At 37.0% G+C, this 25,840-nt stretch overlaps 1 protein-coding gene across 1 annotated transcript; it reads left to right on the plus strand.

Annotated features, from left to right (window-relative positions):
* On the plus strand, window positions 1-25,840 carry LOC131425542 (cytoplasmic dynein 1 light intermediate chain 1). Its single transcript, XM_058587502.1, has 8 exons — window positions 1-654; window positions 22,224-22,414; window positions 22,481-22,684; window positions 22,963-23,162; window positions 23,335-23,564; window positions 23,628-23,739; window positions 23,809-23,997; window positions 24,061-25,840. Exons 1-8 carry the CDS (start codon window positions 575-577, stop codon window positions 24,322-24,324), a joined length of 1,470 nt encoding a protein of 489 aa, XP_058443485.1. The 5' UTR covers window positions 1-574; the 3' UTR covers window positions 24,325-25,840.

Here is a 25,840-nt window from a genome sequence, read left to right on the forward strand (position 1 = left end):
AAAACATACAAAGAAGAAATCGCGACGACGTCGAAGGTGTGTGAAAACCTCCGTAAGAAAAAAGAACAGTAAAACGGGTCGGTCGGATTGTTCGATAGATACGGAAGGGATGAAAAAATGTTTTAATTGAACGGGTCCTCTCAATCTTTTGCCTTAGTGCATTAGTTATCCTATTATAATCCTTAAAAAACAAGTGTTGGATTAAGGTGAATCGCGAAGTTGATCCAGAAATTTGTTTTTTTTTCTATATATTTGTGGCTGCTGCTAAGTGAAAACGCTAAGAAAACTTCCAATCCTTTCCCCTACCCTAATCGTTACTTGTATTTTTGTGTGCATCATCAGCATCAACGAATTGATCTTGAGAGCAGTGCTAGCATTTTTATCGTAGGATATCCAAATATTCCGAAAACTGTAAAGTGATTCTGTGTGGTCCGGTGGCAGTGCGTCAGCGGAATCCTGCTGTTTCGCTAGAGCTTTGAGAAGCTTCCAAGGGTCAGATTGCCTTATCAGGCATCTTAGGCTTAGTATAATAAATTACTCAACCTCGGCAATCTAGTAGTGCTTTACAGAAATCATGGAGATTCTTGCGGTATCACAAGTAAATGGATTAACTACGCCCCGAAAGAAGGATATCGATCCGAAGGAAAACCTTTGGTAAGTTCAGAAATGCGGATGACGCACCTGTTGTGTTCATAGTCATAAGACATATGCTGCCAGAAAACTATCGTCACCGTAGTTCATTTTGTATATGGACATGGATGGACACAATGAAATCTCTTGACACATGCTTACAACATCTGTTTGATTATGTTTAATATAAAATTATCATAAAATTCAAACAGAAAAATGTTATAATTCGACTCACTGCAGCGCCTTATGAATAATTTCCTCTCTCACCACTCCCGCTGATAAATGCACTCATTCAGCAAACCACGATCATATTTTTATTTTATTTGCCACATTTTGTCTTTTATTCAATGACCCAATCATTCGTGGAGAAGGTGAAAATCAATGTAACAGACTAATGTGCATCATTTTGGGAGATTTTCTTTATTACTACAATCATCGAAATATCACAATTATTCCAGCTGATCTACGAAATGCATTTTTCACCTCCATATCACACGCTGTACGGTGTCTCCATAGCGACACACGCATGTTGAAAAAGAGAAGCAAAAATCATTGGACTCTGTCATCAGTCCTATCGATGAATCATCTACGATAGATAATGTCACCCGCTTCGCAATTTTTCATCGGGCCAGAATAAACTTCGATTTTCTGTTTGTTTGATTGTCAAAAACGGTAGTTCATATTTACCAGTGCAGGTAGTGTGTTCGATGGTAGAATGTTTAATTTGGATTCGAAACTTTCCGCACTCAGTGAAGTTTTTTTTTTTTTTTCAAAATCGGGTGCCGTGAATTTGGTGCTCCTGAAATTTACTGGCAATTGCTTTCAATCGAAAAGACATTCGTGATTGTTCTTAATATGTTTTCTGTCTAATATGGAATAAAAATTTAAAAAAAAACTTCTACAGAATGGTCAATCTGAAATTGGAACCAGTAGCGTCTGTGCGTCTGCCAAGTTTCTCTGTTGGAAAATTTTGTTCAAGCATGCAAATAATTTGATTCCTGATCCCTGGAATTTGATTATCATTGCAGCATCTTTATATTGACTAAATGTTATAATATAACTAACTGTGAGTCACGAGATAAGAGCTTGTGTACATTTTGTTAGATCACTTTTTTACAAGCACATCTTTGACAATACAAATTTAATATGACAGTTCTTTTTTTTTTCTTTGCTCTGTCATTAGATGACTGGCTAAGGCCACAATGGGCCCATCTCGCCAGACAGTTCTTTGAAAAAATTTAGCTAGAAAACATGATGTAGGGTTATTGTACCAATAGTCACCTTATTAGTAGAGTCTTCATATTATTATTCCGAATACTCGTTTTTCAAACAACGAATTTTAATAAAATTGAAAACGATATTTTCGTTGCAGCTCTAAAAAGCAATACAACAAAAAAAAATAGTGCGAAAATTCTGCAAAATTGCAGTTACAGTGATGCGAAAACTCGAACCGAATATACCTTATTTTATCTTACTCTGAAAGTCAGAAACATCTCACTCTAACTAATGGCTATCGTATATGAAATGACAATGGAGCTGAAATGAATGGAGGTTAAGGATGATTAATCCTCCTGAAATTAAGTGTTTTTCTTGATCTGTATAAAGGGCATGTCTAGAAGCGTTCCAGCAAAGATGAAATTCAAACGAGAAATGCAACTGCATTTTTTTTTAAACATACATTGTAATATACATTAATTGAATTAAAATTTAATTTGTCATTGTTAAGATTGACGAAGTTTCGTGTTTTCAGTCCTTTTACTCACGTTTGATTTTGTCTTGAGAAAAATTGTAAACCATGTTTATAAGTTAATACTAATGTGCCGCATTCAACCTTTAATGCCAGTTACAAACAATTTGCAGGTTGTACGACTTTCTCCCGATTTTTTTCCCAGAGAATGAAGCAACGAACTATTTTTCCCAGCATGTACCGTTCTCCAGAAAACCATATTCCCGAAGATACTAATTAGTAGAAAGACACACAACATAATGTACCATTCCCCAGAATGCCATCTTTTAGAAACTGTTTCCCCAGAATGAAAAATAATACAGAAACAATATTGGAACAGATATTTGACTCAAAAAGCATCTACTAGAATCAGGCGCGTTTCCAGGGGAAGGGGGGGGGGGGGGTTAGGCGTTGGAACCCCCACCACCCCTCGAAACTCAAGAAATTATTAGGGAAAACAGGGACCGGACAGATATTTATACTTATCTTATAAACCTGATATTATTTCGATTCATAGATTGACTTTGTAAACGCACTTGGAGATGACGCGGTAGACATGATTCGGGTAAAAACCAAAGATGCCAGGTAAAAATATCTTCAGACAGCGCCCTCGCAGAAATCACCTCTGTCTAGTTGTTGGCGTTTGCCCGGATTACCCAAAGCTATGGGCTATCCCAGTGTCGGAATCCTCCATTTTTTCTTATTGCAATACCAAATTGCAAATACACAACCACTTCTTTCAACTTTAACTAATACCGTTTTCGTTTTAAAACCTACACGCGGGCAACTCTGAATCCGAGTAAAACGAACACGTGTTACGCGCCCTAGACAACAACTCATATAAAAAGAAAAAATAAACAAACTCGGCTGGATGCGTGGTGCGACCCGAGAAAATTTTCAGAGCGAAACTACGCGATTGGAGTCCGATCTAGAGCGACACCAGGTTGCTAAAACAAACTCATCAAAAGTTGTTTTGGCGACTCTGGGTCAGCTCTCGGGCTGCTCTGATCAATAAACGAAAACGGTATAAGAAACTGACTCGCAAAACCGTTGTTCAGAAAATTTCAAAATTTCCATGCCTACCTAGATTGAATCAATTGAATGGTTAGAAATTTTCAAATTTTCATGCCTTCCTAGATTGAGTTATGATCCGTTTCTTCTTTTATTTTGTTTTTTTGATTGTTCATGTATCATTCGGTTTTAATTGCATTATTAATTCCATCAGTTCTTATGTCTACACCCAGCAGAGGCATAGCCGCATTAGACCTTTCAAAATCGCAGTAAATTAGAACAAATTCGGTAGTAACATGTGATTAGGGCATATCGCACGATAGGCCCTTGCGAATGTTACAAAATATAATGCTCATTGCTCGGCTCTACAACCACCATTTACACAATAATCGATATAATCTCGTAGATAGAAGCCCAATCTACGAAATTGTGCGCAATATGCTTGAATTTCATGTTTGAAACTTGAGTAATGAGCATTATTTTTCGTAACTTTCAAAAGGGCATATCGCACATGTTAGTACCGAATTCTATTAAGCAGCATGTTGATCTGTTATGCCAAAAAAACATTATGCCAAACGGTATTATACCAATAATAATATTCTAGCAAATAATGCCTTCGGGTGTATGGTTATCTGGACTTTGGTACATTCTGGGATTTTTTTCTGGATTTTATTACTTTCTATTCGCTTGTATTTTTGGAGATTAGTACTTTCTGGGGAAAAATCTTCGGTTTTTTATGTTCTGGATAATAGTTTCCGGGGAAATGTTATAGAATCCAATTTGCATAAGTAGCGAATGCGCATAAAAAAGTTATTGAGATGCAACTAAACAAAACTAGTTGTGCAATATTTATCCAATTCGCTTCTGAGAGTAAGGCAGGTAAATTCGCAGATGGTAGCAATAAAATGCAGTGTTGAGAATGAAAAGTACAAAACCAAACACTTCTTGGGAATTGAAAACAAACTTATTACATTTAGGTTTTTATCCAAATCATCTACACAGACATGGAAAAACATGCATTGGTTTTTGTACCAAGTCATCATGAAGTAACCAACCCAAAATCCAATATTTAGAAACCACGGGACTAAACCAGACTATAAAGTTTCACACAAAAATGAAGAACTTGAATGAATAATTTAATGCACGCAAAAGAGATGAAACCGTGTTCGAATGGTTTGTCTGTTGGTTTAAACCTTGCGTGAGACATAATCCTGCTAACTGGGAATATAGGTATTGTCTCGAAACTTCACGCTCTGCACTTCCGAATCAACATCAACTGAAACTTTAGCGTCTTTATTGAAGACTATTTGATTGTTTGGTTTTGATTGATTTTAATGAATGTTTTGATTAAATTTATGGTAAATTTAATTATAATTAGAATTCAAATATAGATATGTTTCAAGAATCCGACAAGAATTTCAAGACTCAGACTGTCACATAAAGATGCATTTACAAAGTCAATCCATGGATCGAAATAATTGAGAGAAATTATTCGAAATACCATTGAACAGTGGCGTCTCGTGAAAAAATTTAGCTCATTATAAGTGAAAACTAAAAATGGAGGAATGGATATTCGCTTGTAACTTCATTCAGAAAACCGCTTCGACGTTGCAACTGAGCCAGGAATTTGTTTTCAACTGCCATAAGCATAAGCCACTGAAGCCTCTACTGCATTCAAGTTCTTACAGTGCCAAACGTAACAGAGAGAACAACAAGTATCAGAGCTGGACTAAGTAACTCCTTCTGTTGCGGAGTAATACAACCATCTGAGATCCCCTCTCGACACAACCTGTTATGATGAATACTTCCGTTGGAGGCAAATCTGAAACGTCAAACGTACGTGGTAGACATGTGAAGTGCTCGTGCGATAATTTTTAAATGATTAAATTACTGAATTGTTGAAATAAATTTAAAGATATTTAGGCATATTAGTATTACAACATTTGGATTACAATAAAATAAGTGGGGGTATAATTACGATCGTTGGGAATTCGCGATAAAGTGAGGTTAGCTTAAATCGAGATTATACACACATGAACGCTGCGTGTTTGGAGCAACCCACTAAACCAACTTGGATCTTCAACCCAACCTCCCTGGCACTACCGTTAGATATTACTTCGGGGTGGAAGGCTATCGGTTCTCAAAGCACCCTTCCCGGACTTATGCATCGCCATGGACGCCTGCGTCGTTCTCTCCTACTTTTGGACCATCGCTACAGGGGATCGTCCAGGATGATGTCGAAGTCGGTGCGATGATTCCGGTTGGAGCTTAGCTTGCGGTTCGCTGGCACCTTGACGACCCAGGGCTGGTCTACGTCACGAACTACTCGGCTAATCCCCGACGATGGATCCAGCCTACACCGACGGAAAAGTTCCCCGACGATGGAAGTTTCCCCGGAACCGACGCCCCCGAAATCCGTGAACGGTTCGAACGGCAGAATGCCTGGGTCGGTTCAGTGATTCCGGTTGAAGGATGACTTTCGGTTCACTGGCGCCCCGACGACAAAGTCGCTTATTATTTTTTTATTGGTATCATACAACATTTATGGGAAAGTCCGAAGATACTTCTCCGTGACGTCGTAACTGATTTTTGTTATTGACAAGTCTTTGGAGGGTTAGGAACCGATAATAGTTAGAAGAAACCCGATCGACGAAATAAGGTGGATAGAGAAGCAATAGGAACTGTACATCGTTAATTTTAGCCTTAGTTGCAATGATCTTGTGTGCCAGCGCATAGTCTTGGAAAACAATTCTTTGGTGTTAAAAATGCCTTACTCTTCACTATACTGGGTGAGGTGTCAATTAAAAATATTGATCTAGCCGCATAACCTTTTTCTGTCATAATTTTGAACGATAATAACTCCGCCATTTATTGATGGATTGATATAATTTAACAACCAATCGATTCGGAAACATTAAATTAAACGTATATGGAAATGTCGTTTCAGTATTTCAATAGCATACCATTGAAAAATTGGTTTGAATCGACCTAAGTTTTCACGAGCCAATCACAGCATGTCATCCGTTTGATTTCTCTCGAGGTTCGATCGTTGCTTCAAATCTCGCATTTCATTTACTAGCAGCTCTGCTTCGATCGATGTAGAGAGGATCTACGTCATGCATGAAAAAGTATCGCTCCGTTCTACATCGTGTGAATCTTCACACAAAAGGGAATCTATAATGCCATATGCTATGTCACAATTTCCACTTTAGTCGGTGGCTGCTGCCTGCGAATGAAATAGGTAGCTTGCCAAGTGAGCGGAACTGAGTTACATCCATTCACTCGCTGGATAGTCGCTTTTTCACTGTGAGCAGTGTGTGGGTGCCATTTTCCGTCTGCTGCACAACGTGTTCGCTTGCGTATATTGAATACCAATTAGCTGTTGATTTATATTCTCCGGTAACTAAGGCCAATTTAGAACTATTAGCGATAGATTTTTCGGGCCCAATTCGAAGCACTTGTATCTTCTCGGTGATTTGTTGATGGATTTGCCACATATAACTTGATTCGAAAACACTACTTCAAAAGTGTATGCTTAAAAATGGATTCTTGAGTCGACGAAATTCTTCCTTGATTGTGTCAAAAATACAATAGACTATTTTTCAACATAAGCACATAGCTATTATGATATAATTATTATTAAATATTATTAAACTATTATTAAACAAAACCGACCAAAAACCAATTTGGTTAAAGTCAGAGTAATATAAGCGATACAAAAAAATTAACCTAATTGACATGGTCTGATGAAGAATATTCTGGTCTAATGTTTGATAAAAATCTTGCTTTCAAACATCTCATAGAAGAAATGTAGGCTACCAGGAACAGGGTGGCAAGTGACCGGGAAACCGGGAAAAAGTCGGGAATTTCGCTTCACCGGGAAAATGTCGGGAATTTTAGTGCAAATCCAGGAAAAAAATTACTAGTCCTGATCTTAGTAAAGATTTTCCGCATCATGATTTTCCTGATCAAAGAAATGAAAAGTTGGAGACAATACTCCATTTTGTGTTTGAGTGAGAAGTTTAATAAAAGTTTTGAAACATCGTATTGTCCCACACAGGTTTTATGGTACACAATCCATTGGAGATGGGGCCAAAATCCCATGTTTCGTTCAATAATTTTTGTAGGGGGTTTGGCAGCAATTTTTAATGGATCAAAAAGCATCAAAGCTTTCTTAGTTGTTATCAACAACAGCACACCGAATGGATGCTTTTGCTGGATTTCTGTTAAATTTCAGAATAAGTTTGCAGAATATGATTGCAAAAGAAATATCAGGTAACATGTTTAATAAAATTATGAAAAATTCTTAGGAGCCTTCATGTTTTTGAGTGGGCTAATAATTGTCCTAATTTCATCATAATGTAGAAGTAATGTCATCTTGAGACAATCCTTGTGTTGTAATCTTGATATTGATTTCAAAAGGATTCACAAAATTTAAAAAGCTGTCGACTTTGACCTTGTCCACCGTTTGCAATGAGTATTTGATTTCCTTCTTTGAGAGCTGAAATAGGTTCCTGAGAGGTTGTGAAAAACCTTAGAAAGGTTTAGAAGATGGTTTGATTTGTTCAGTAAATGTTTAATGTTTAATTTATATTAAAGATGGATTTCATAGTAGGATCACAAGAATGCTGGTGTTGATGTCGACGAAGAATCAAACTTAGATCATCTCAGTCACTAGAGGTATAGATTGTTGTTGTTTTTCCAAAGCGACAAATGGAAATTCAAGAATTTTCGAAGGATTTTGTTCTGTATCGCCAAAATTCAATTTTGAAAGAATATGTTAGATGGAATCGGGAGGAGAATTGTTTCTTGTTCATTTTTAACCTTAGGTATACTTTTTTTAGACTATACTAGGCTAATATAGTAGCATATTCCTACTAATTCAGTTGAATAATCGTACCTAGTCATTTAATATTTTCCTGATCAGTTTCGCTGTTGGTAGTGAGCAAGTGCGAATGAATAGAATTATAAATGGAGTAAAACATTAAAAATGAAAACTAAAGGAGGAAACTATTAATTTATGTGTATTCTGTAATTGATATTTCAGCTATCTAATTTGTCTGTTTCTGCCCATACTTGCATATCAGTCTCATATGGAAAATCGGCATGTCGAGAAAAAGACGATTAAAATTTTATTTTCGATTTTTTTGTCTATTGTGCTACCTAATGCTAAATTATGGTATTATTACATGAAATCTTTGCTATTCCAATATTGCAACAAATGAAATTATTGAAATTTGCACTGAATGGGACTGACATTTTACTGAACAAACCCTCAACTCTTATTGCAATTTCTGAGAGTATATTGAGGATAGTTTGCATTCCTCAAGCTAACTCAATATTGGCGAAAATCGATATGGGAGTGATATGCGAGCATGGGCAGTATTGTCTTGAACCAATTCGAATGTTCACATAAACCTCATTTGAAGGCCGCTCTCACACTATTGAAAGAAATATTTTGTTACTTCAAGAAATCAACTGACGGTGGTAAAACTGAGCTTCGAGTGAAGAACTGACTGCTGCCCGTTAGGTACGTCAGCGAACGTTGTGTGTGTCAGAGTGTGAAGTTTACTGCAGTGATCGTCAATGTGTTCCACATTCAGTTTCAATTGAATTGAATGAAATTTTACTGCACTGCTCGCTATTATTGAAATCAACGAAATCAAAAAGGTTAAAACCGAGATAAAACAAATGATATATAAAAAAAGAAGAACTAATTCTTTCGGTAAAACTGTTAGCAGAGTGAAAAAAATAACAACTTGTTACTATGGGTCGTAACGGTAGAAAGAATAAAAATTTTATTAATTTATAACATAGGCTTACTAGATGAAAACTCATATTGATAGCTTCCTATGATTCAGTTTCGGTATCTCAACACTCCTCCTCGAAATGTCCAGGAAGTACACCAGCAGCAGTACGATGTTTGGATAATTTTAATTTGTTCAAAGGTTTAGTGAGCATATCCGCTACCATGTCTTCTGATGGACAATAAACTACCGACAAAACGCCTTGTTGAACGAGGTCCTTTGTAAACTGGAACTTGGTATCAACATGTTTTGCTCGTCGTTCTAACCTTTCTGCTTCCAATTGACGGATGGTGCTTTGGTTGTCTTCGTACAATACTATGTTACTAATTGGTTCACACAAATCTGTCATAAGCTTCCGCATCCAAAGTAATTCCTGACCAACTTCAGCAGCAGCAATAAATTCGGCCTCAGTTGATGATAAAGCGACACACGTTTGCTTCCTTGCCGCCCAACTGATCGTACCACCACCAAATGTGATTAAGAAACCACTATTAGATTTTCGATCTCGATGATTTCCTGCCCAATCCGCATCCGCAAATGCTACAAGACCAACATTTTTGTTTCCCAAATTTAACTGAAAATGTTTGGTCGTAACAAGATATCGCATCGTACGTTTTGCTTCAGTCCAATCAACTGCTTCAGGATCACTCACTTTTCTTCCTAGTAGTGAAACGCTGATTGCAACATCTGGTCTCGTGTTGATCGCTATGTAAAGCAAACCACCAATCAAACTAGAAAACGAATTATTGTTTGGTAGCTTGCTGGTCTCCTCCTCCTTTGCTTGTAGGTAGCCGGGGTCCATCGGGATGTGTGATGGTTTCGCTATGTCAAGGCCAAATCGCGAAGCCAACCGCTGGATGTAGCTTTGTTGGTTTATCAAAAATCGACCGTCTTTTGACCGAACAACTTGTATACCCAGATACTGTTTCACGTGTCCAAGTGGTGTCATTTTGAAATGCTTTGAAAATTCTTGCAATATATCGCTGTATTCTCGCTCTGTTTTGCATACAATAAGCATATCGTCCACATACAAAAGGATAAAGGTTTGCTTGTTGTTTCGGTTACGTACGTATAAACACGCATCGGCACTTGACGGAAGGAAATCTTGCTTTTTTAAACAATTATCAATCGTTTGATTCCAAATTCGTCCTGATTGTTTCAAACCGTATAGGCTCTTCTTGAGATGGCAGACATCATCGGGTGATCCAGTTTCGTATCCTTTCGGTTGTTTCATGTATACTGGTTCTGTTAGGATGCCATATAGATAAGCCGTTTTGATATCAACATGTTTCACGAGAAGTTGACGTCGAGTGGCAACAGTTAACAAAGTACGAAATGTTACCTGTTTGGCAACTGGCGCGAATACTTGGTCGTAGTCAGTGCCAAACTTCTGACTAAAACCTTGCGCGACTAATCTCGCTTTATAACGTATGATGTTTCCATGTTCATCTAGTTTTCTTTTGTACAACCATTTGCAACCTATAGCTTTTCGTCCTTCTGGGAGTACTCCAACGATCCAGGTTGAGTTCTGATGAAGAGATTTTATCTCCTCCTCCATGGCTGCTTTCCACGACATGCATTCGGATCCGTTTACAGCTTCTTCATAAGTTTTGGGTTCCGTCACTAGTACCATATTACTTGTTTCGCGGTATCGAAACGGGGCAACTCCCTTGTTTGATCTTTCCTATCTTCGTAAAACGCTTTCTTCCAAATTTTCATGATAGGATTCATCACAAGAACTGAACTCTGCGTCGGTTTCACTTGATATTCCATCATCTGTTTGATTAGTGGTACCATCTGGATTACTAACGACGTTTTCATTTTGGTTTAGTTCTGCAATCCGTGATAGTGGTTGCAGTATGTCTTCATATGATTCCTCTATCAGATTTTGAATGTCCTTACTGGGTTCAACAAACTCCTCCTCAAAGAAACGAACATCTCTGCTAATAATTAATTTGTTAGTAGCTATTTCGATAAACCGGTACGCTTTGTGATTATCAGAATAGCCAACGAAAGTCATTTCTTTAGCCTTATCTTGAAGTTTGCTTCGCTTTTCCTGTGGTACGTAAACGAATGCTTTGCAACCGAATACCTTCAGATGTGAAACGTTCGGTTTTCGTCCCCACCACAGCTCATATGGTGTTGTGTCCACTGCGCTAGAAGGAAGATGATTCTGCAGGTACACTGCCGTATTGACTGCTTCAGCCCAAAATCTTGTTGGCATTCTGGAATCTATTAGCATACAGCGACACATTTCAATTATATAGCGATTACGGCGCTCCGCCACTCCATTTTGTTGTGGTGAATATCCTGCTGTGAATTCGGGGTGAATTCCGTGATTACGATAGAAATCCATCAACGTTTGGCTCGAATACTCTCCTCCTCTATCGGATCTAATGCGCTTGGGATATTTACCAAATTCTGTGTAGACATACTTGCAGAATTCTTCTATACGATCGGCTACCTCTGATTTCTTCCTCAACAGAAATATCGTACAATAGCGACTATAATCGTCAACTAAAGTCACGAAATAACGAAATCCACTTACAGATGGTATCTCAAGCGGTCCATACACGTCTGAGTGTATAAGATCCAACGATGCGGTAGTCTTTTTTTCTGACTTCTTAGGAAAAGGAGTTCGAGCTTGTTTTCCCTTTACACAACATTCGCAGCCTTCACGCATTCCACAGTCGTTCATTGTTAATCCACGAACCAGATTATTTTTCAACAACACATTCATTGCATCAGAATCACGATGTCCAAATCGCCGGTGCCATGTGTGTTGACAATCTTTTTTATGAGACGTGCTTGTTTTCCATGCAGTTATTTTTACAGGTGTATTCAGACGATAAAGCCCTCTACATTTAGTCGCTATAGCAATTTCATTTCCATTTATAATAATTCTGCATATTTCCTTATCGAATTGAACTTGTGCTTTCCGAGTAGTCATAGTGAGTACTGACAAAAGACTTGCTGATAGCTTCGGAACAAACATAACGTTGTTTAACCGAATCTTGTTTACTCTTCCAGATTCATTCATACATTCGATCATACCGGTTCCAGTACCAGCAACTTCAACTATACGTCCATCTGCTAACTCGACTTCGCCTGACGCAGGTTCCAAGTGTTCAAAGAAATCCTGATTTGAAGTCATATGCGAACTTGCACCGGAGTCTATTATCCAGTTATCTGGTGTGTTATTGCTTCCAATGGTTAGCGCGTACATGTTGTTACAGACATCGCCTCGCGCAACCTTTGCATTTTGCTTTTTCTGTCCTTTCGATTCTTTCTGTAACTTGCAGTCACGCTGCTTGTGACCAGGTTTCTTGCAGAAATGACAAATAATAGGCTTTCGTCCTAAAACCTTCAGAGCAGATCCACCAACGACATTACGATTTATTTTGCTCACCTCATCTATCAGCTTTTCCCGTATCAAGTTCAAAGTAAGAGCATCGTCTGCTCGTGTCTCCAAGGCAGTAGTCAAAGCATTGAATGATTTCGGTAGGCCCCGCAAAATAAATGCAACCATGGTATCCTCACCGAGATCTTTTCCCGCACTGCAAAGTCTCGTATACAAGTTTTCCATATTTGTAAGATATTCGTCGATATCCTCGCCTTCCGTGTAACGAGTTTCACACATCCGTTGTAGTAGTGAAACTCTAGTGGACAACGTGGCCTTCTGGTGATGCCGGGCCAATGCCAACCACGCTTCTTTTGCAGTTTTCGTTACTCGAATTACTCCAAATTGATTATCCTCGAGAAGTAGTAAAATCGTTGCACGAGCTTTTTCATCACCTTCTAACCACTTTGCTGGAACAGCTTCTTCCGCGTTATCTTCTGGTGCCGGAGGATCGTTTTTGATGTACATCCATAAATTTTCCCGGATCAACAGCGCTTCAGTGCGGAGCTTCCAAGATTCATAATTTGTATTATTCAGCTTCGTGGAATTCTTCAGATCCATTCTATCGCAGATATGGCTCCAATCGTAGAACTTCCAGAATTTTCTTGAAAAAACCGATACGTTGCTAAAGGCCCATAACCTGTTAGCAGAGTGAAAAAAATAACAACTTGTTACTATGGGTCGTAACGGTAGAAAGAATAAAAATTTTATTAATTTATAACATAGGCTTACTAGATGAAAACTCATATTGATAGCTTCCTATGATTCAGTTTCGGTATCTCAACAAAAACTATCAAGTTTTGAGCGATTCTTTGTAATGAACGGTTTTGCCCATCTCCATAATACACTCCTAGTTTGAGTCCTAAGAGTCTTAAGAACAACAGATTTTCCAGCCTTTAGCCTTAGCCTAAGCCTTAGCCAGATAAGATAGCCTAAATAAGACTTATTCAGTGGTAGTCTTACAAAGGACTGAATAGTTCGGAAAATCGATTCAACCATCTCTGAGAAAATTGAGCGCACGTTACATAGATACATACACAATTTCGGATCTTGACGAACTGATTCGAATGGTATATGACACTCAGCCCTCCGGACCTTGGACCTTGGACCTCGCCGACCAGGTCACTCTAACATAATTCATTTAGTAAGCAGATATGTAAACTCGATTAGCATCACTCGGGATATACAACACTTACAATGGTATAATTGTAGTTCCTTATATACGACATAACATATACATTTGAGGTATAATCAATAAATCAGTTTAGGTTTACAATAAAATATGCAATCAATAATTAAGTATTCGTATTATTTTTCAGCGAATCATTTTTGATTTTATCATTATTGCTGGCGAATTGCTATTTTAAAAATGCCGACAGAGGAGGTAAGGAATTGTACTCACCGACAACCGCTGAGTCAATCAATCACAAAATTCATGACGTATAGCTATTTGCGAACGAAAGCTTTGACAAGGCGATTTTCCGCTCATATTGTACAGTTCGGTAAAAGAATTTCGAGTACAAAAATGTATATTGATGTAAAAGAAAAACAAAGAGCTATTCTGGAACAACAGCAGATAATTTTACGAATCTTCCTAGTACATCCGAAACAGGCCAATCACCCTAAATATTTGATGATTTCACTTGCATGACGTAATGTTTGTTCATTTTCTGTGCTTGCACTATTCGTTTTTTTTTTCTTTCGCCGAAATGAATAACTTATCGTTTAGTTTCGGCCCTCGAAAGCAAATCCCATCGTTTCAGAAGGAGGCTTTCGTCAACCAATAGTGCGCGGTTAATGTTGTTTTTGTCGTGGTTAACCTTCCCTTCCCCTACGAAAGGTGTGTAATGCATTGGCTTCTTCGTCGCTGCAAGTCTCATTTCTAACGATTGTCATAATACAATCTGATTTTCTCTTCTTCTTTTAAAAATAAAACGTCACCTCTAGCGATCATCGTCGATGACCAGGTGTAGGTGCCATGTCCACTCACACTCTAACTGGACTAGTATTTGATTTATTTTCTCGGTTTGAAACAGCAGTCATCAGATTGAAGTAATAAAAGCATTACTTTGTTAACGCACAATAACTACATTCATATAGCGGAACTTTATCAATCTTGAAAATTACTCGACCTACCATAAACGGGTCCCAAAGTGAGGGCGATGCCAGTATCTTCGGAAATTTGAATCGAATGCACAAATTTTCGACTTATTATTTTTGTCAGTGCATTGTTACAGTAGGTCTCATTTTGTTCACTAGTTCAAATAGATGCAGGTTGTAACAGTCGTGCAGATTTTGCGCGTGTTGTCCTCAGGATTTCGTGTTGTGGAGCGAATTATCTGAAATTCTGTTTATGTAAAAACTGTTTTGAATTGAAAGCTGAACGCATCCAATCGTATTATTCAAACTATTGAGAATCTCTTCTATATTTTTTATTATTTTTTACTACACTTAATATGCAACCAAACTGCTAGGTGTGAAATAAGATTTTATTAGTATATTGCTTCTCTTCCATAGATCAAAGCGTAGTATTTGTTCTAGCATATTCGGAATAAGAAACATAACCATTTTATTTTTCCATTTTGTGTATTGCAACCTCTTTATGTCAGACATCACTCATGGTATCATTGGTGTGCATCCTTCTCCATTAAATAACTGGTAGACTCCTAACTTCAATAATGTAATTATTGAAAAAATCTATCACTGTATCGATATCAGACGAGTTTCCCAAAAAAATTTCATGGTTCACATTGTTTTCGGTGTGAGATCTGTATCATAACCAATTAGTTTTAAGGTGATAGAATATACAACTAACTGAATTAATCATTGTTTTATTTGAAATCATGAATGTTGTTGGTATATTGGTTAGTTAAATCAAAGTCTGTATGATTATTCATTTCACTAGCAATGTGATATTGATCTGTTAGAACCAGATCAATTGTAGAAGGATTTCTTATAGAAGATATACTAGTTTCTGGTTATTCCACGGGAGATGCTTAGCATTTAGAAATTAAGAAAAATAAAATAGATCGCTATCTTTTGTGTTTTTGCGAAAAGTTTCTGAAGAGATTTATTCGCTCATCAGCTACATTTTATAATACAATGACATAATGGATGTACTAGTCGTTTGTTAGTTAACAGGTATATTAGAAATAGTTGATGTCTTAGATGAGCCAGTCGAGGCAGCAGAATGGATTTGCTAAATTTTAGGTATATCTACATCTAATGATTTTGAATTGGATAAGAATTGAAAATGTTTTGTCTTACAGGACATTGTCAATAAATGGATTTATGGTTTTCATTCTAAAATCTTCTGAGGATTTCGATTTTGATGCTTGATTTTCTCGAAGATGGCTGGACCGATTTTCACAAACCTAAGGGTAGAGTAACGTGCGTAAAATGTGCCAGAAAAATGAAAAAAGTGCACTCGATTTTGTGAGAAACCACATAAATGATTTACTTCTACTCAGCATCAAATGAAATGCCCTGTAGTCCCATAACCCGCTATTGAATTTCATCCTGATCTGACTTTCGGTTCGGAATAACGGGGTAAAATGTGTAAAGAGAAAAAAATGCGCTCGATTATTTCAGGAATCGCTCATCTAATTCTCACAAGCTTACGTTCAAATGAAAGGTCACACAATTCCTTATAACCCTATCAAATTTCATCGTTATATGATCTTCGATTCCGGAATTATAAGCTGATAAATATAAAAATTTTATTTTTAGGAGCAACTTTTTTATATATAACACTGAACAATCGAGTAAAATACTTTCAACTAGGGTAACGGCTCCATATTTCATCTGAGCTCCTATTTCCATCTCATCCCTTCACCTCATTACTTTGAACATGAACCTACCTGAACCAAACTGTGAAATGTTTTAAAATGATTATAAAAGCTATTGTCACACTTTCCTATTGAAAGAAATGGTTTTAAGTTCTTCGATTATCGTTTTTTTCATTTAAAATAAACTCACTTTTCAATTTAGGACACATTTTCATCTCAAGATTTACAGTTCGTCATGTTTCTGATTATCTACTAATCGATTCGTCTCAAAACATGATCACTTTTTCGCACAATTACACTACCATTGAATGCTGGATGACTTCATAATTAGTAATGTTTACTTGCTACTTGTTCAATTAACGATTTAATACTTCAAAAACTACTCAACAAACAATAAAAGTTTAAAAATAGTTAGTTCACTCGATTGCGCTTTGTTTTCATCTCATTTGGTTTCACAAAGTTGCCATATTATCTCATAATGTTACAAAACAAAAATTATTTTTCTTCTTCAAAATCTCATCAAAAAGTATGTTTTTTGGTATCCGTGACATTAGTTTAATTATATTATTGATATTAATATTTCAATAAAGCTGTTTTGGCTTCGAATATTACCAGGAAGAGCATGTTAAATACTAATGAAATAACCATTGTGGCAAATCTAGTAGTACTGGTTTCATTCCGCTATACGTCAACATAACGCTGTGAAGTGTGTGTGTTTCATCGGCTGTGCACAGAGATGCCAGATATTTTCATAGAAAATATGTATTACGTTGCATAGAAACTCTATATCTGGTCTATCTGTTTTCACTAATAAAACGATGTTAAATCTGTTTTCACTAATAAAATCTGTTAACATCATTTTATTAGTGAAAACAGATAGACCAGATATAGACTTTCTATGCAACGTAATACATATTCTATGAAAATATCTGGCTTTAAATAGTTCAAATTGGTTTAAAATTTTAATATAAATGTTTGTCATTGTTCATAATCAATTATCTTCATAAAAGATTTCCACTTTAACATGTGATTTGTCCGTTGATTAATAAACTTTTAAAGAATCACTGCAATCAAATACTAATAGATACTCCGAGAAAAAAGTCTAATTTTTTACTTCTTTCTTTCTATGAACCTGTACAAATCTGTATTAAATTTAGAAAATCTTTACAAAATCGGTACTTTGATTTAAACCAGTATGCGAACGCAAAAATCTATACAATACATATAAATCTGTATAAATGGCATCTCTGGCTCTACACTTTGTTTTAAGAAGGCCTAATGAACAATCACAGTTTTGTTTTTATTTAAAGTTCACCAAATTAACTTTTCAGTAAAATTTTAAATTTAAAGCGAAAGGTAACGGAAACGACTGAAAAATTTTTCAACGTTGAAATGATTTTAAACTGGTTCTAAAAATATCGTATATTGTCTCATAGTTGGCATAAGGCCGTTTTTAAGAAGAATTCTGACATTTTGAACCTGAGAGTGTAATAGTGGAATATTTCGTTTTAATTGCTGTCGCCATTGCTAATTTATAGGATGAATAAAGGATCAACGATAGGATGGATAAAAATCCATTGTGATGAAATTAGGAGCAGAGTAGTGAACATTTCATAAGTGTTTTTTTGCTGTTTTATGAACATTATTTTATTTTCCAAGGAATGTGAATCAAATCTCAATGTGGAGCAAGGCGAATGAAGCAGTAATATGAAATAGTTATAGTGATTTTAGTGGCTAAATCGAGGTTTGAAGGCGACGTCCTTACAAATGAGATGAAATAGGGAGCCCTTACCCTAGCTGTGTAATTTTTCAATGGAACAGGTTTGGTTAGTTGAATTTAAGTATATTTAATAAAGGATGAGTTGATTTAATGTCATTTGCATTTTCATTTTGCGACATTTGGTGGGGCATTGAGAGCGCAAATCAGTCCAAAGTCGTTATTGGGAGGGGTAATAGCGGTCTAGTCTAGGCGTACCACATGATTGCCATGAGATAGGATAGGATTGTGTTTTAGGTAGGATGAATGCTTTGGTTATTTGGTTATGTCATGTTATCTTATTTGTTTTGTCTTTGTAAGTGTGAACATTAATTTTTAAATTGTTTTCTCTGTTTCTATCTTTTTCCTCTTATTTTGTTTCGTTTTTAACTGTCCGTGACTTTCCTATTTTTATGTTTTTAATCGAGAATGTTTGTTTCCGTTTTTGTTTTTGCGTTATTAGTTTATGACTTTTTTCAATAATTAATTGGAGTTTAGTTTTTTTGTTCGGATCGTTATGATTTGACTCTACTAGTTGTAATTTTTTTTCTTTCTGTCATGTGGCACATACGGAAAGGAGTAAATCAAAGATAATTTAGATTGCCCAAGTTTCTGATTTATTTAATTTTCAATATTTCATGTTCTTACCTCGTAATTCTTGCAGACACCTACATTTTTTGTTAGTAGTTACTTACTTGATTAATCCATTATTTTGTCGATGTATTTTTCGAAATATTCTACGTCTTATACTACGTTGGGTGTTTTTCCTGTAATCCGTGTTTTCGACTTTTTCTGGCCAATGCAGGTTTGGTCGTTCAGGGGTTTCGTCAGTGCATAGCAGTTCAAATTGAACTGCTTTATGCAAAACTTCAATTTGAACTGCTATGCACTGATGAGTCAAAGACGAAACGTAAACACATCAAATTCGGCTATGTGCCCTAGCACAAAATTTGGCTAACCTCTGAATGAATATGTTGGTTGTTTGTTCAAATACAGCGATCGTTATTTCTATTTTAAAAAAATGAAAATCAATAGTAATTGTTTCATTTAAATCTCCACCTCTTATTCTATTATTTTGCCCAGTTGCATGTCTATCCAATTTGTTCTAGTACTTTCCATTTATACTGGTTAGACTGGTGAAGTTCAAGTAAAAAAAAAACAAGGTATTTTTGAATGGAAAACTACAAAGTATTTTACAATCGATAACATTGCAGTCTGTAACAAATTACATGTATTTCGTATAGAAATACTAGGTGTTATTGTATGACATTCGCCACGTGATCCGTACTATTCTAGAATCACACATCTCACACTTTCAGTTAGAAAGTGACATCTGTGTCAAAGTTGAAGAAATTTAGGTACATTCAAACCGATTTGATAGTGTATTCACACCTGACCGAATCAATTTCGCCGTCATTGCAATTTGTATAACATTAGTACCGATATCGAACCGGATCGGAAAGGTTTGAATGTTCCTTAACGGTTCATAAGATGTCAATTTACTCTTATTCCTGATAAAAATAGTCTACTTTTTTAAATTAAGTTCACCAGCTCAGGACGAATGTGATATATAAATATTCATTCCAATTGGATCAAGATAATTCAAATTGATGACCAATTACAGGCATCAGAATGCTTGAAACCACCTAATGACCTATTGTCAATTTCAAGTAGTATTAGTCCTGTCCACTCCGAGATCGATCCAGATAAAATTATATTTTTAATTTTTTTTTACATTTATAAGCGAACGATCGATTTCGGTATGGTCCGACTTAGTCAATACGAAGTGAAAACTGACTCCCACTTCCATCCGCCAAGCGAGGGTACGCGCCCTGTAGCTCATAATCCAGAGCCTAGGGATTATGGATGAGTTGATTCAATGTCACTAACTTTTCTTAAAAAATACTGAACCGATTTTTACAAATTAAAATTCAAACGGTAGTTTTTATAGTCTCATGTAAGATTTCAGAATTTCGTCTAGATCAGATTTCCAGTTCCGGAATTACAGGGCTCGCTTTTCTCGAGATGGCGACCGATTTACACCATCTTAAATTCAACTGAATGATCATAAGATGCTATACGAATTTCTCGATTTTTATGCTGAGTCAAGTGTATGTGATTTTTATGAACTTAGATTTAAATGAAAGGTCTTGTAACCCCACACAAAGTTCCTGAATTTTATTCGAATCCGGCTTCCGGTTCCGTAATTACAGGGTGATGAAAAACATGAAAACAAGTGCACTTACTTTTCTCAGAGACGGCTGAATCGATTCTTACAAACTTAGATTCAAATGAAAGATACAATTGTCCTATACAAAGTTCCTGATTTTTTTTGATCCGACTTCCGGTTCCGGAGTTACAGATTAGTGAAGAAAATCTTATTTCAATTTACTTCCTCACTTTTCTCAGAGGTTGCGTGACCGACTTCAACAAAATTTCAAATGAAAGGTCTCATGGTTTCATATAAAACTTCCTAAGTCTGAAGTGTGTTAAAAACTGGATACCGTCACTTGAAACGGCGAAACAAAACACGTAAAAAATCTTAGCTTGCCTCGAAACTATTCCAATCGATAGTCATTGTCAATAGACAACCAAACAATCCGATTTTGGCTACGCTGGTTTTCGGCTTCTGATTCCGGAAGCACCGGAAATAAAAAGTAAAATAATTTCTAAACTTGCCTCAAAATTCTTCCAATTGGTAGTCAATGTCAGTTGACGGCCAAACATTTATTTGGCTTTCCTTGTTCGTGGGTTTTTGATGAACGACCGAAGATTGTAACCATAGACTAAGAAATGGATCCCAGTCTTTTTTCTCGAACTAACTTCTATTATACCGGTTCCCAGATTCCGGTTTCGGAAGTACCTCTTTTCGTTTCCTCAGAGATGGCCTAACCGGCCCTAACACTGTCTCATTCTGTAGGTTATAAAATCAAAGAAAATTATTTTGAAGAATACCACACATTTACATATGAGAATGTGTAAGATATGAGAAAGGCATCATTACACCACTAGGTGGATTAAAACAGTTTTGTTCACTAATAACCATATATGGTTAATAATTATCTCTAGTTTGCAAATCGAAATCGAAATAAACTCATATAAGATTTGTATAAAACCAAATTAAAATAAAAGCAATGATAATCCCATAAAAAAATTGCTGAATTTCAAAAAAATAATTTTAATCTTTTAATATTTTAAATGGTGTTAAAATATCGTAAATATCTGTTAAGTGAGACTCGAAACACAACTAGATGGATTAAAACATGTTTTTCATGTATATTTCGCTGTTTGTTCGAAAAAGGGTTGAGAAATATTTCCGCTGTCACAAATGGCTTGCCAGACTATAGGTTTCTTACCAAGTTTTTCGTTATTTATACAGTTCGAATTCTCAGCAAGTACCGTATCGTTAAACCTTCGAACTCTGGGTCTGATCGATGCTTCTTGTTTCGGACGGTGTTTTTGATTTTCTTAGAGGTTCAAAAATTCAGACGTTCTTTACCACGAAGAACATTTGACTTCGAAGGGCCAATGTTTTTCGGTCACATCCCGCACCGAAGCCTCCTTCTTCTGCTCGAACGCCTTCAGTATTTGTTTATCCGAACGAGGGATAACAGTATCCGTTTTCGGTTTAACTTTGAATGTGTTATCTTCACCGAACCTGCTGATTGCTCTTCGCATGATTGTTTAACTTTTTCCTTCAATTTTTACAATCTTTCACAGTAATAGCACGAGGTTAGTGCACCATTTGTGCACAATATTTTGATGTTGTTCCTCTACACATTTTTTCTGAGAAAAACTTCGCATAACATGATAAAACATCAAAGCATTCTCGGTAGTCGACTACCCAGAGCAATTAACATGTGATAATATAATGATAATATTATAATCAAACTACTCTTTTCTGTAATATATGTGAAATGGAAGGGATTCTTTGGTTTCTAGTAGCAATATACAACTAATAATCCTTCCATTCCTAAGTAGACATGAATTCAGACGTGGCCGGTATAGGCATTGAACAGCATGCAGGGGTCAATACAATTTGTATATTATGAAACAATGTTGGTAATGCTTTATTCCATGAATTTTCTCTGCTTCCCGTCCACAGGTCGGCAATTCTTAGTGAAGTACAAACACAGAGCAGCACCAAACTTCCCTCGAATAAATCCGTGCTCGTACTGGGCGACAATGCCAGCGGTAAGACGACACTAATCGCAAAACTGCAGGGCGTGGAAGATCCCAAAAAGGGTTCCGGCCTGGAGTATGCATATATCGATGTACGGGACGAGTACAGAGACGGTAAGTGGAGAAATGAGGTACACCTTTTCGAGCAATTTATTAACTATATTACTCATTGATTGCCAGATGTAACCCGCCTAGGAGTGTGGATATTGGACGGCGATCCTGGCCATAACAATCTGCTCAAATATGCACTAAATGAGCTGAACTACGCACACACATTGGTCATTCTGACGCTATCGATGACGACACCGTGGAGCTGGGTGGATCAGCTCCAACACTGGATCAAAATACTGGATGATCACATAGCGGGACTGAAAATCGAGCCCGGTAAGTGGGGTGACGATGCCATTCGCCATTGGCTGGCAACGCTAGAATGTGATATGCAGCAACCGTGTTGGCACGGTCACTAAACCTTTTGAACTAGGCGGTATCGAATTACCTACTTATGCGATGCGATTCGGAACTGCCTACAGCATTTAGTTTTCTATGGTTTCGCTGTTTCGCTACTTTGTCTTTTGTTGTTTCGAGGCAGTGGCGAAGCCAGGGGAATTAATTTAAGCAACGAGAGTGAAAAGTAATCATAACGATATCTTTTTTGTTTGTAGAGGAAAAGCAGCAATGCCGTCAACGGTTGGTCACTGTATGGCAGAGTTACTGCGACACAATCGACGAGTTGGAGCCGGGCTCGCCTATCAAGCGCACCAATCGTCTCTCTTCGGTTGACGACGATCTGGATGCGCTGCCGCTTCCAGAAGGTGTACTAACGACCAATTTGGGCTTAGATGTAGTTGTTGTTGTAACGAAAGTACGTGTCCATTTTCATTCCCTAGCATTTTTATTTCTGAAATCTCCTCGTGCATTGAGATTTGCTGTAAATTTAGTTTCAACTCTCGATGTAAACTAATAAGCACTAGTTCGTGGCGTGTACTTTGCAAATGACCGAAAACTAACATTTTTATGTGTAACCGATTTTCTAGACCGACTACATGACCACACTGGAGAAGGAGCTCGACTACCGAGATGAGCACTTTGACTTTATGCAACAGTGGATTCGTCGGTTCTGTTTGATTTACGGTGCGTCGCTATTCTACACAAGCGTAAAAGAAGACAAAAATTGCGACTTGCTGTACAAATATCTAACGCATCGAATCTACGGGTTACCATTTCGCACACCTGCACTTATTGTGGAAAAAGACGCTGTGCTAATGTAGGTTACATTTCTGGTCTGTCCGAACAATAGCAACTAAACTTTATGGCATTCGTTTTGCAGACCCGCTGGTTGGGACAACATGAAAAAGATTAACATATTGTACGAAAATATGCAGTCATGCAAGCCAGATGATTACTACAATGATATTATAGCACAACCGCCTTCCAGAAAGGTAATTCGGAAGCCGCTGAATTCCAAAATTTTGAAATTAATAACATTAAAATCAACTCTTCTATCTTAGACTGTTTCCAATCGAGAAGTTGAGGTTCAAACCGAAGAAGAGCAGGCTTTCCTCACCCGGCAGTTGATGCTTCTGCAGCAAGGTCAAACGCCGACCCGGGGGGAATCACCGATGCGGTCGCAGGGCAGTGCAGGCAAAACAACCCCAAGGACACCGGGTTCGGCGGGTGCACAGGGTTCACCCAAAAAGGTACTATCGCATCCATCTCCGAAGCACGAATTGTTGCGTGAAATGATTATCACTTTCTTTCAGGTCGACGGCAAACTCAATCCCGGCACACCGAGCGGCGAAGGAGTTCTGGCGAATTTCTTCAACTCGTTGTTGCATAAAAAATCCGGGTCGCCATCCGGTGCCAGTTTACCAGGGGCTACCTCATCACCGAGGACTACCAATGGGGGTGACCTAGTATCGACAAGCGATAAAATTTCCATGCGAACCGATGCTGCCATGGAGCTGGATCGTCTGACACGTAGCGTCAAAAAGGATCTGGACTTTTCGGCTCAATCTGACTGTTAGGTCCGAAGTCCGCACGCGCTGGTGAGCATTTGAAAGAGACAAGTTGAAAATTCTAAAGACCAGAATTTACACGTTGTGTGATATGGCTTCAAAGCACTATACTTTGTGTTGCGATGTTTTGTATGTGTGGTGAGATTGTGCGCTTCTACGCTAGGCAGGGATCGACAGAGCTGGAGTGCGTGTATGCGAAATAAGAACGATGGTTTCGACCATTGTTCGCCGAAGGCAAACATGGGAAAACTTATTGAACCACTTTTAATAGTTAGTGCGAGTACGAGAAAGTAGAAATGTTAAGTCGAATAGAAGAGAGGTTCAATAAAAAGTATATTTGAAATGCTCTTTCTGCTCACGATATTGGTGCTGCTTATAGATTTTTACAAACCGTTACGATCCCCAAACCGAACAATTTCGCATTTTGCATTATAAAATTTCAAGTTCATGTAAAATGTACTAACATTTTGGATAGAATATTTGCAGTTCTAAGACGGACACATGCAAATTGAGCTTTCGTTGTTCACTTTTACGCACACATTGCACTTACACTACCGGAATAATTTTTTCGCGAAGGCACCAATTCTTGAGGGAGGAAGGGACATAGTTGCCCTCTAATGCTTAACGTAAGTGAGAGGAAAGTAAAACATTACTATTAATTAAATTAACTTATATCAAATTGAAGATAATTTGCAGCTTAGCGAAGATGAGAAAAGAGGTAACCTAACTTATACACATTTACCTATTGCAATTCCTTAATAGAAGCAGACAAAAAAAACGAAACCAACTGACTACCGTAAGAGCAAAAGATCAGATATGTAGTCTTATTTCTGTATTTTTTCCGCTTTCCCCAGTATTATTGGGGAGAACGGTTCAGAGAACAAAAACACATCGAAACTACGTTTTTGTAATACGTTTTATTCTCATTTAAAGTTCATGCATCAATATTCGATCCGGTTTTAAGTACAACTAGCAAAAAAAAATCGTGCAAACTAGAAACGTACTCAAATATTTTAACAATGTTCGCTTGAACTTAGTGAAGCATAGTTATTTTTTTTGCAAATTCGATTTACAGTACATTACTGCAAAGATGGTATCGAGTGTGGGAAACCATATTACAAATTGCTGCACTCCATCATGTTACAGAGTAGCCCGTCTTTCAGCATGCATTACTTGGTTTCGTAACGTAGTAAGTGAAGTAGCAATTCCGTTTTATACTCTTTAGAAAAAGAAAAAAACTGTTTCCTCATTCTTTACGTTATGTTGAAAATAAAATTTAAATGCAGTTTACAACAGCTAATTTATATAAATAATCCTTTACATATGTAGACATTTATCAAGAACCAACATTGAAATGAGAACAAAATAATAGTCACGCAGTAAATAAAACAAAACAAAAATGATATTCTCGTAGCTAATCTGTAACTATACTGACTTCTAGCAGAGAAACAAAATTTGGAAAAATTAATCAGTATAACTGTAAGTATAATGAGAATGAATTATTGCAAAAAAGGAGTTTCCCGTA

The sequence above is a fragment of the Malaya genurostris genome, chromosome 1, assembly GCF_030247185.1.
Source record: "Malaya genurostris strain Urasoe2022 chromosome 1, Malgen_1.1, whole genome shotgun sequence".
Lineage (NCBI taxonomy): Eukaryota > Metazoa > Arthropoda > Insecta > Diptera > Culicidae > Malaya > Malaya genurostris.

Excerpts from the sequence above, each read along its gene's own strand:
- LOC131425542 (XM_058587502.1), top strand. The coding sequence starts at position 575 with ATGGAGATTCTTGCGGTATCACAAGTAAATGGATTAACTACGCCCCGA. Across the intron at positions 22,685-22,962 it reads GGGACTGAAAATCGAGCCCG|AGGAAAAGCAGCAATGCCGT; the intron begins GTAAGTGGGGTG and ends TTTTGTTTGTAG. Across the intron at positions 23,998-24,060 it reads CACAGGGTTCACCCAAAAAG|GTCGACGGCAAACTCAATCC; the intron begins GTACTATCGCAT and ends ACTTTCTTTCAG.